Source organism: Cucurbita maxima, unplaced genomic scaffold (genome assembly GCF_002738345.1).
Source record: "Cucurbita maxima cultivar Rimu unplaced genomic scaffold, Cmax_1.0 Cma_Scf00014, whole genome shotgun sequence".
Taxonomy (NCBI): domain Eukaryota; kingdom Viridiplantae; phylum Streptophyta; class Magnoliopsida; order Cucurbitales; family Cucurbitaceae; genus Cucurbita; species Cucurbita maxima.
This window is the reverse complement of record NW_019272030.1, coordinates 826,352-837,129: the sequence shown is the minus strand read 5'-3', so window position 1 is coordinate 837,129 and position 10,778 is coordinate 826,352. Positions and strand designations below refer to the sequence as shown.

The 10,778-nt window shown below is 37.2% G+C and overlaps 2 protein-coding genes across 6 annotated transcripts; both read right to left on the bottom strand.

The window, feature by feature from the left end:
- Nucleotides 1–786: 786 nt before the first annotated feature.
- LOC111489434 lies at nucleotides 787–4,268 on the bottom strand. The gene is made up of 3 exons (XM_023137641.1): nucleotides 3,778–4,268; nucleotides 1,916–3,353; nucleotides 787–1,840 (listed from the first exon to the last, which is right to left on the bottom strand). The coding sequence occupies exons 1-3, from the start codon at nucleotides 4,061–4,063 to the stop codon at nucleotides 1,654–1,656; spliced, it is 1,911 nt and encodes a 636-aa protein (XP_022993409.1). The 5' UTR covers nucleotides 4,064–4,268; the 3' UTR covers nucleotides 787–1,653.
- A 924-nt stretch (nucleotides 4,269–5,192) lies between these two features.
- Nucleotides 5,193–10,023, bottom strand: LOC111489435 (charged multivesicular body protein 7). 5 transcript variants are annotated; one of them, XM_023137644.1, is made up of 9 exons: nucleotides 9,892–10,014; nucleotides 8,534–8,657; nucleotides 8,107–8,429; nucleotides 7,851–8,021; nucleotides 7,526–7,708; nucleotides 7,116–7,246; nucleotides 6,596–6,764; nucleotides 5,766–5,895; nucleotides 5,193–5,668 (listed from the first exon to the last, which is right to left on the bottom strand). In XM_023137644.1, exons 3-9 carry the CDS (start codon nucleotides 8,368–8,370, stop codon nucleotides 5,400–5,402), a joined length of 1,317 nt encoding a protein of 438 aa, XP_022993412.1. In that variant the 5' UTR covers nucleotides 8,371–8,429; nucleotides 8,534–8,657; nucleotides 9,892–10,014; the 3' UTR covers nucleotides 5,193–5,399. The 5 variants fall into 5 exon arrangements, with proteins under 5 accessions (XP_022993412.1, XP_022993411.1, XP_022993413.1 ...); XM_023137643.1 differs by having other exon boundaries at nucleotides 8,538–8,657; XM_023137645.1 differs by having other exon boundaries at nucleotides 8,107–8,425; nucleotides 8,538–8,657.
- Nucleotides 10,024–10,778: the final 755 nt, after the last annotated feature.

The window sequence follows — 10,778 nt, the reverse complement described above, 5'->3', positions numbered from 1 at the left end:
GATTTTTTTTTTTTTTTTTTTTTTTTTTTTTTTTTTTTTTTTTTTTTTTTTTTTTTTTTTTTTTTTTTTTTGGTTTTTGAAATGATATTGAATGGAGCTGATGATAGAAAATGGTTTGCATGGGAAGATTATATAGTGATGAAGTTTGCCTGAAATAGGACTTGTTTTTCTCAACAATTATCATCCTAATTTAAGTAATTCTATTATTAAATTTTGAAACAGAGTTCTTCTGTATTCTAGCTCGTTATTATGGATAGAGTTGTCGTCTAAGAGTAGAATAAGATTATGGATTTGATATCATCCATCAATAAAATCTATGGGTTTGATTTGTGGAGGATCACTGTTCGTGCAAGCTATTTGTGGTCGAAAGAGAGAGTTGAATCGATGTGCATGTTTATGGCTTGCTTGGAGCTATGCATCTCAATCACATTAGAAGAGGGTATGTTCGGCATCACTCGTCAAGTTGTCTCATTGTCTTCCGTGCCAGTAGTCGAGTGTCAACGATAACAATTGCACCACCATGGCTCGTTTATGGGTTGGAGCTATATGTCACAATTACATTAGAAGTGGGTACGTTGTGACAATAGGCATCGCTCGTCAAGCTGTCTCATTGTCTTCCACGCCGCATGGTTCACCAGTTGTTGGGCGTCATCAATAACAGTTGCACCGCCATAGGAAGTAATCGGGCGTCACCGCACCAATGATATGGGTTTTGGAGTTGGCTTTTGATCGCTTTTGAATGATTGAACCAATTTAGATGGCTGGGTGAAAGAAAAGGCATCAATGTTAACATGACCCATCCCAAAATCAGGCACTATGAATTCATTTAAAAGCAAGTGAACCAAGTCCCTTGCTTACATTGTCTATCACATAACATTCAAACATATAAACGTTTCATCTGTTCTAGACAGTAGAAAGAAGTACAATCATTCAAGGGATATCGGTGTGCCCATACGATCAATCCCATAAGCAGACAGAGTACAGAAACCTACTGTAACACAACTAGACAAGAACATTTTAGGAGCTTCATCCATATCTATGGAGAACAGAAAAGAAAAGAGAAGCTTGAGAATGGCACCATGTTGGATCCGCTGGCTGACTTCTTCAAGCTGATCCACTGCCGGCATTCCCTTAAGCAGTAATAAACATGGCATGGTTGTAACATACAAAGCCCTGATGCAGATTTCGCAAGGATACTGAAACTGGTCAAAAGACATCATTTAGCTAGCTAACTTTGTGTAGTCTAAACAAAAGAGAATTCTATTTCTTTCCAGTGCCATATATGACGAACTTATGCGGCTTCAATGCTAGTGTATCAAGTGCACAACTCCCTGAGAAGACGAGAAACACGTGAACAAAGTCGTTCCTTTGAGGAAGTAACTTAAAATGGCAGCCCTGCACCTGGGATGATCTTCATAGACTAGTAGATGACTTGCTCCCCGTTCAGAAAGTGGAAATTTTCTCTAATAATGTAAATGGAAAAGAACAGAATAACCAAACCTTTGAGGCCCTAAGCATCTGTAATCCGAGTAACTTCTGGTATCTTTTGTAATAATACTCCCTTCAATGTGATTAATATTTCACCTTAATCATCCTTCATATCAGCTGTTCGAGGGTAAAGCTTTTTGCTTTATGGGTACTTGTGTTGATTAATCAAAGCTCAGTTCTTGAACTTCCATATGTATTACCTTCTGTTAGCATAATATTAATTGGCTGCCATCCTGAAATATGATGAGTAATCCATTTCCTCATTGAGGTTATCATATACAAAATCTGAAGCACATCGCCCAAGGCAAAATCGGTTAAGCATTCGTTCCTTAGAATCAATGCTGCTTGATATCTGCAAATCAATTGAAACAGAAGTTATTATTTTGAAACTAAAATCCAAAATCTAGAAAGCCAGAAATCACATCACCTGCAAGAAGAAGCCATTATTGCAGAACGACCAGCTGGAGAAGCCAAAAAATTCTGAATCTTATCCCATATAGCTTTTTGGTATTGATTGGGATGCCCACCTAGAGGGTTCACACACTTCCACAATTTTTCTGTTTTACCAACATACAATTGCACAGCTCCAAAATTATGCTTCACTACCATATTATGCTCTATCGCACTGTTTAGTGCCATTTTTACATCAGTATTGCAGTTTCTCAAGTCTCCATATTGGATGCAGTCAGTTATATTTGCCTCATTTGGACTAATTTTTTCCATTTTCAGGGTGTTTAATGTAAGAAGAATAACTCCAATAAGGCCTTGAATGTACTCCGAAGGTGGTGGTTGCCCCTGAGATCCCCAGGCATCATTATAAGAAGAACTTCTAGCAAGAGTGGTGGAAGATGAATGAGGTGCATGCTCTACATCACGAGCATGTCGTTTATTCAACGCATCATGATGGAATGACTGGCTACCATACTGACTGCGGCCTTTGTCTGGCGAGTTAAAGTTGGCAAAGTTTTGAGACGTAGTATGTGGTCTAAATTCACTAGCTTGATGATGAAAATTTTTAGGATTTATAGCAGAATTGGGGTGATCAGAGATATGCAGCTTACTGATATTGGGTGCAGAGAGATCAGGTTGAGTAGGGACTGGGAAAGAATTACGATTAACGGGGTTAGGAGAAAAAACATAATCTGGCCGAAAAGGAGGATGGAGCTGCATTGTTTTTTGCCTCACGTGAGGAGGCTGGTAACTCGAGGAACTACCCATTGAAACACTACCATCAGTCCTAGCATGAGTGTAATTTTCAATAAACAGGTTTGGAGTAGACTGACTAGAAGAGGCTACAGAACTGCTATTACCGCTATTACCGAAGAATTCATGCGGTGCTTTCTTAAACTGCTTTGCTTGGATATGATTTGATTGGTTTAAAAAATTAGGGTTTTCCTCGTGCCTAGAAACAGGCGAGCTTAAGGCTCTGGATTGGACTGGTTGGTTGGAGTTTTTATGTATAGATTTACCTTTATGTTTGTTGTTTCCCAAACAGACATTTTCAGGTTTGTATACTATAGCTTGTGCTGTCTGCTGATTATGATCAAGTCCAGAGTTCTGAGATATTTGAGGGTCAGAAGTAAGGGTACCGTTCACGAGTTGAGATGATTCCGCACTGGATATTGGAAGTCCTCCAGCTACAAGACTCATCCAAAGCCAAACACTCTTTGCTGCTGCAACTAGTGGTGCAGAAGCCCTTTGTGGCTGTGCAAGAAGAATATTATATCTTCTCATTCTTAATTGATGAAGCGCGTTAGAAAAATCTCTATCACCGGAAATTAGCAAATAATTTGCAGGAGCAGGGTTATCGACCGCCCAAAACAACATATCGACTAGAATCTTCTTGTCACTTGCATCCTTAACACCTGATAGAAGAAAGACTATCAAGATCACCTATCTACTAGATCCAAAGGGTGAAGCCAACTTAAGTCTAATAAAAAGAGCAGCACAATATATATACACACACACAATTAATGTCATTTGACTTATATGTGTGTTTATTCATAGATCAAATCTTAATCAATTTGCTACCGAAATTGCTTGGATATTAAGATGGCATAAGAAGGCCTCCAACAATTAACCCACTACCACCAACACCTCAAGAACAAGGTATGTTTCCAAAGCCCTTACAATAGATTCAAGCATCACACCAGAAAAATCACATCCGACCTATAATCCGGTGGAGAAAAACCAAATTCAACAAACAATGATCACAGAAATAACAGAATCTAACCCTAGGGTTTCCATGAACCCTTAGAACGAGAAACAGTATCTGGGGAAGAGAATTACCGGCAGGGACGTGATTCAAGGCGATGCCAGTACTGGAGAGAGCTTGCTGAATAGAGTTGGGAATGCGATTAGTATCTCCGTAGGCGGAAATGGAAACAGGACCGCAGTAGTTGATTTTCACGAGGGCGGAGCTGATGTTTTGGGCGATTGCGTGAGGATCGCAGCCCTTAGGGACCTGACAGTTCTCGATGTCCCACCATACAGAAGTCTTAGCCCTTACGTACTGGGGCTCTGCTGAACCCATCGGTGCGGCCGCCGTTACCACCGTAGCTACATCTCCATTCATGGCCACTGAGGAAATCTCCAAGCAAAGCAGATGGAAATGGTAAAGGTCAGCCGCAAAACGGACCACTCATCATATTTACAGCCTCATCTGAATCTATTCGTTAGGACCCTTTTACACGTTGGTCCAGCAAAAATAGACATTTTTTCTTTCTTCGAAGAACGGTCAGAAGAACACTCTCTTCAGCGCATTTTCCACTCCAATTTCGAGTCTTTCTGGTCAAAGAATTGTGTTTTTGATCTCTAAAATAATTTTTTCAATCAGTGAATCTTATTAGAAGAATATTCTAGAAGTAAGGGAATTTGATCTAGCTCGAAGTGGGAAAATGTAGCTTAACAACCCATTCGTGTTCGGCCCACGCCTTGCACCTTTGAGCGTTAAAGTACACGCACCCTCTAGCCGGACTAGTTTGACTTAGTGACCCCTTTTGGCTCCAGCTCAACTTAATTGACTTTAAAAGACTCTATTTGGCATTTTGAACTGTTCCCCAAGCCATATTTAATGCATTTGGAAGCATTTGAGGTCAATATCGTCACTCATTAGCCAATTTAAAATTGTTAGAACTACTTTGGGTTAAAGAGGAGAATGAGGTGAATTAATTTCTTAAACATGTTTTTAACTATAATGTTAATGAACATCATAGGTATAATCGAACTTCGATGGGCAGGATTGAACGAACGTTGACTCAAAAAATTTAATGACTTCAGCTTAGGCCTACAAGCAAGTAAGCTTACTATTGGAACACGTTTGGGTTAGGTTGGATGAATTGTATGTTTGTATGTACTATATGGCTTCTCTAATGTTACTTACTCCATTATGTTATATTTATGAACTTCGTGCATATATCCATGTATTTTATGATACCATGTTCACATCATACCCTATGGCTCACAGGATGAGTAAGGTATGATAAGAATAAATAATATCATGAAAAGTATGAAAGTGTGATGACCGTATACATGTTATATTTCATGAGCACAAAACTTCTCCAATACGTTTCGTACAATTGTGTATACCATGATATGATATACACTCCTTTCTTTTTGTTGGTTTCCACTGTTGTGAACATATGCTAGCCCATATCAAATCTAGAGTTACGTATATGAGACCATCGGGTGGGTTCATACGAGCATGCATTAACTATGTAGAGAAGTACTCTACATCCAACTTTATCCAAAAAAAATCTAAAGAATAGTCTAGAAAAATAGGTTTCACCGAAAACTATGTTATATGTAATTGCATTTTCTGACTCCCAATAGTGGGGTCTCTTCCTGGGTTTTTTTAAATACTCAAAGCACGTTTAACATTTTCAAGTGAAAGCAAGAACGGGATGATGACATCAGCTAAGCTCCATTATTTTCGACTTGCTCTTAGAATTTGACTTCTGGATTACTGTCTCCTTTACTGTTTCTCCAACAAGCTTTAGATTTGATAAGGCAGCGCTCAATGAATCGTCAGAAACTGTAGCAACTTGGTGACCAGTTGCAATATTAACCCCCGTGTCTGAAGTCGTTGCGTCAAGGTTTTGGCCTGCTACTTCCAACTCGAGCTTCTTAAACTCCTCCTCGATATCTTCCTCTTCGAGAATCGAGCCAGATGGAGCTGAGTCTATGATACACAGAGCCATATTCAATCATAATGAAAGAAGTTCCCCGAATGCCAAGTTTTTAGACGAGAAACTTTGAAAAATCCAAAATATATGTACCTATAACACTTTCAACTTGCTTTTGTATATCGATGCTTGCTTCTAGTTCATGCAAACTATGCTGGAGTTGGTCCCAACTAACTTCGTGTTCTTTCATTACCCGAGCACCAATTTGAATAGCCTCAGAAACCTGCCAACACAGTATGATATTACTTTTTAGTCAACCTAAGACATCAAACCAGAAGAATTTATTAGTAGCTCAAAATTTGTATTCGTTTTTATATAGTTTCAAGCTAAGAAATTGCCAACTGTGTCACTTTTATAGAGTGAATGGTGACAGCAGAAGACGTTTCACTAATCAAAGAAGAAAACTGACGATGGTAAGTGTGAGATCTCATATCGGATGGGGAGGAGAATGAAGTATTCTTTATAAGGGTGTGGAAACCTCTCTCTAGCAGACATATTTTAAAAACTTTGAGGGAAAGTTCGAAAGGGAAAGCCCAAAGATGACAATATCTGCTAGCAGTGGGCTTGGGCCGTTACAAATGGTATCAGAACCAAACACCGGGCGATGTGTCAGCAAGGATGTTGGGCCCCGAAGGAGAGTGGATTGGGGGATCCCACATCGATTGGAGTAGGGAACGAGTGCCAATGTGGATGCTGGCCCCGAAGGGGGCCAACATTTAGGATTTCCTTTCGGCATCTGCAAGGACCTCTCCATATTTAGGATCCCATATCGGTTGGGGAGGAGAACGAAGCATTGTTTATAAAAGTGTGGAAACCTCTCCTTAGCAGACGCGTTTTAAAAACCTTGAGGGGAAGCCTAAAAGGTAAAGTCCAAAAAGAACAATATCTGCTAGCAGTGAGCTTGGACCGTTATAGTAAGCTACCGTTTTTGTTGATTCGGCATCTGCAATAGCATTTAGGACTTCCTCCACTCTGTTTAAGAGAGATGCAACTTTTTCTCGACTTTCTGTGGTGATCTTTAACTCTCTTGCATGTTTCAGTGCGGTTTTTTTGTTTCCAGACTTTAAAGAAGCTAATGCGGATTGTCTTGACCTGAAATGAAAAAATGGATTAATGTCATAAGACAACTCACTATCTGGGAAGAAAGACTTCACAAGCATATTGCAAGAAGAGATCTATATTATAATTACAGTCATTCCACCCATTCTAGTCTCAAACATCAAAAAACTTCATTTAAGCAGGACATTTCAAGGGAAGATTTTAGTAGATGATAAAATCAGACACTCTTGACACAGAATTGCTCAAACGTTTACAACCCCCCCCCATCATATCGTCAACGACCTATATTATCGAGTCAGTGATGGGATTTAACATAGCAGCAACTTTGACTAGAAGGATTTAGTATAATTTGTAAACTAAGTGTTAAGAGCCATAAATAGTTACACATCATAGCGCTGGTCAATCACATCAAGTTGACGCTGAAGCCTTTCTGTTGTCCAAATCAAGTGCAAAATGTCATAATCGAGGGTCGTGATACCAGGAACTTTCGCAGCTGAGAGAGAGAGCTTTACACCCTGGTTAGGGGGGAATAGAGAAATCAAAAGAGAGCTCGGAAGGCAATAACTCACTTAAAAACTGAAGTCGTTATTAGAAATTTAAGATAGGTTGCAAGTAAGGATCCTATCATGGTACATTCTTAACATTCTTTACTATACAACAGAGTTAAACTTACTAATTTCTTATTTTGTAACTAATTTTCCAGTATAGTCCTCAGGCAGGCTGCAATGTCTTACACTAAAACAAGAATGTGCTGATATGAAGAATAAATTATGAAGAAGGAAATAACGGCATACCTCTACAAGTTCCTTTTGTTCTTTAGAGAGATACCTTGCTTTACCACATTCAGTCAAGTAACTCAGGATAGCAGTCGCTTCATCAGGTCCTCCACATATGTTCTGGAACTTCACCATTGTAATTACGCAGGAAGAGGTCCAATTACTATGAGATAAACATTTGACAACTTCAGCTGCTCTATCCTAGGCATGGAAACAATTCAAATTAAAGTTAAAGAGGCAAAAACCAAAGTGATGAAAGATTAAGATGAACGTTGAAGTAAATTTCAAGGCAGAACCTTACAAGTATGTCTCTAAAAAAAGAAAGGAGATTTAAATCATATACCTGCAATACACAGGCAAGAACTATATAATCATCGGAAAGCAAACCGTCGGGGTTCTTTTTCGATGTACCCATCATATTGCTTAGTTTTTTAAACAAGTAAGAGAGTTGGCCACCCCTTGGGTCCAGCATGTCACTACGTCTTATAATGTCGCCCTCAATCTGCATTAGATGCTGAATGGAAGGTTGAACTATTTATTATAGGGTAGAACAACAACAAAGTTCAATGAACAAAAATCATCTTAGTCAAAAGAAATACCAGAACATGGTCAAGGCAGAGTGGAGCCAACCCGCCTCGAGAAAACCATTGATTCTTTATTTCAGAAGGTTTTATGAAGATGAAGTTGAATTGATGGGAAATTTTGAGAATCAAATCCCTCCAAAATAGGTATCTGGGTTCCCAATCAGATTTTTGCCCACTGAATGCCTTGAACCAAGCTGTGGCCACCACTTCGTTATCCCAGTCAGGGACTTTTTCCCTGATGAACTCTCTTACAAGTAGCTCCTTTGATTCCTTTTCCATTTTGTTTGCACTCTTCACACCTATGATTAGAGCTGCTTCATACTTTCAAGCCAATCTACCTGGCAAACCATGAGTTAGCAAAAACATGTATTTTGATTCTAAACACTTCCTTTACATGTTTTCAAGTAATTTCAAATTGTATATTAATACAAAATATCATTACCTACCTATCAGTCCATCAAGCATCATTAGAACTTCTAAACACTAAAACAAGATGCTTTGCGCGTCATACACCCAAAGGGGTTAAATTACATCATTTCATCAACTAGTGAAGCAAGTGAATTCCACTGTGCGCAAGCAAAGATAATTTTAAGTGAGTCATTGAGGACTGTACAGAAAATTCTCTCTTGAAAAACACAAAACCAATAAACGTGAGAGACAGAGAAAAGTCCTTACATTGAGAAAAAATCTCCACTACTTAATGACCTAAGTTCATACCTAACAGAAAAGGCATATAGAAGATACACATCTAGGAATTCCTACAGAAAGAGAGAGAGAGAGAGAGACTAAAGCACAACATCCTCGTAACTCCGAAACGCCAACCAACTTTCCCCCAAGGAAAAGGTAGACTACTGAGCCATGCCAGAGTGTTCAACCAATATATAAATCTTTTTAAATATATTCTTAGAACTCAATGACACAGATACAACTTATAGACCAGATCCTGTTCAAGTAATGTCATTAAGATTGTGAGACCCCACATTAGTTGGAGAGGGGAACAAAGCATTCTTTGTAAGAGTGTGAAAATCTCTCCCTCAGTGAGGACACTGGCACCGAAAGAGGTAGATTGTGAAATTCTACATCGGTTGAAGAAGGGAACGAAACTTCTTTATAAAGGTATGGAAACCTCTCCTTAGCATACGTGTTTTAAAAACCTTGAGGGGAAGCTCGAAAGGGAAAGCCCAAAGAGGACAATATCTACTAGTGGTGTATTGGGCCGTTGCAATTTTTTTTAATATATTCTTTGAGCACTGTCCCTTCTGGGTTAGGTATTAGCAAACTTGATCATCATATATGCCAACAGACATGTAGACTCTATTATATAAAACAACAAGGAAGTAACATTATAAGAGTGTATACTCAGAATAAGATAAGAACAAATTTGATGAAAATTTGGGGCTGAGAGAAAACCAAATGAAAAACTGGCATACTAAACCTAAGCTCAACTTTCATCAGTTAAAAAAGGGATTGCAGAATCAAAGAAAATGAACACAGTTTAGAAGTCGATGATAAGTAAAATTACCTAGCCGTCTTTAATTAGAGCAACTATAAACCTCTTTTTCTCACTACAATCAGCATGGAATCAAGCACGCAGCAAATCTAAAGCGGAAATGAATCAAAAGCACAAACAGGTGTATGATTAAAAGAAGCGACGGGCAAATTACAAAGGTAGCATTGACGAAAACGAAATAGCAATCAACCAAAGTGGTTCTTCAAGACACTGAATACAAAAACTTCATCCTTAATCCAAAACCTCGTCGAAACACAAATTAAATGAAAATGAATTAAACAAATGATGACCTTCATTAGCAATCACAAGTGTTGGCGTCGAAAATGAAGACTACATCTGGTGAAGCTCGAAGAACCCAGAAAGGGGAATTCCTAAACCTGTTCCTTCTTTTTCATCTACCCCCGGCTTTTTTTTTTTTCTTTTTCTTTGTAAGAATATTAGTTGTTCATTCGCTAAATTAAAAATCGAGTGTTTGTAAGTTTCTGTATAATATTGGTTTGAACTTTTAAAATGATTTAATCCTTAAGCTTGTAATAATCTTTCGATTTTAAATTTAATTTTGTTTAATGAATTAATAAATTGTAAATTTTTTAAAATATTGAAATTTAGAATCAAAATTTATAATTTTTATTTCAAAACTACTTTAAATATTAAATTTTCATTAATACTCTCCAAATTTTTTAAAAATTAAAAATTAAAAAAATACTCATGAAAAAGTTAAAAATAACATTAACATTCTTAAGTTTTGTTTTAAAAAAATTATTAATAAAATTTATGAAAGTTAAACCTTGTTTTTAAACCATTTTTAAAGTTAAAAATGGTATTTTTTTTTTTTTAATATTTTGAAAGTTCATACATAATTTTGAAATAAGCAATAATCTTTTCCTCCGAAATAAGTGGTAACAATATTTTTTTAATTTTTTATTTTAAATTTAAAGATATTATCTAAACTTCTAAATAATCAACCTAGATTAACTAATACATTAATTAATTAAAATTAACTTTTTTTTTTCTTTTCAAATAAAAAGTTCATTATTTAGATTTTGATGCCTAACACAGTGAATTAAAATTTAAATAATAATAATAATAATAATAAGATGGAAAAGAATAATTAAAGGCATTATTGGGGCACTTATGGTAAGATGAAGAAATATATGGGTAAATGTGGAAAAAAGTA

What these genes read in the sequence shown, in the direction of transcription:
- LOC111489435 (XM_023137642.1), bottom strand. Translation starts at nt 8,370, where the DNA reads ATGGAAAAGGAATCAAAGGAGCTACTTGTAAGAGAGTTCATCAGGGAA. An exon ending in TCTGCCTTGACCATGTTCTG is followed by an intron (nt 8,022 to 8,106) that starts GTATTTCTTTTG and finishes CCTTCCATTCAG; the next exon opens with CATCTAATGCAGATTGAGGG. An exon ending in AACAAAAGGAACTTGTAGAG is followed by an intron (nt 7,247 to 7,525) that starts GTATGCCGTTAT and finishes CCCCCTAACCAG; the next exon opens with GGTGTAAAGCTCTCTCTCTC.
- LOC111489434 (XM_023137641.1), bottom strand. Translation starts at nt 4,063, where the DNA reads ATGAATGGAGATGTAGCTACGGTGGTAACGGCGGCCGCACCGATGGGT. An exon ending in CTTGAATCACGTCCCTGCCG is followed by an intron (nt 3,354 to 3,777) that starts GTAATTCTCTTC and finishes TTCTTCTATCAG; the next exon opens with GTGTTAAGGATGCAAGTGAC. An exon ending in ATAATGGCTTCTTCTTGCAG is followed by an intron (nt 1,841 to 1,915) that starts GTGATGTGATTT and finishes ATTGATTTGCAG; the next exon opens with ATATCAAGCAGCATTGATTC.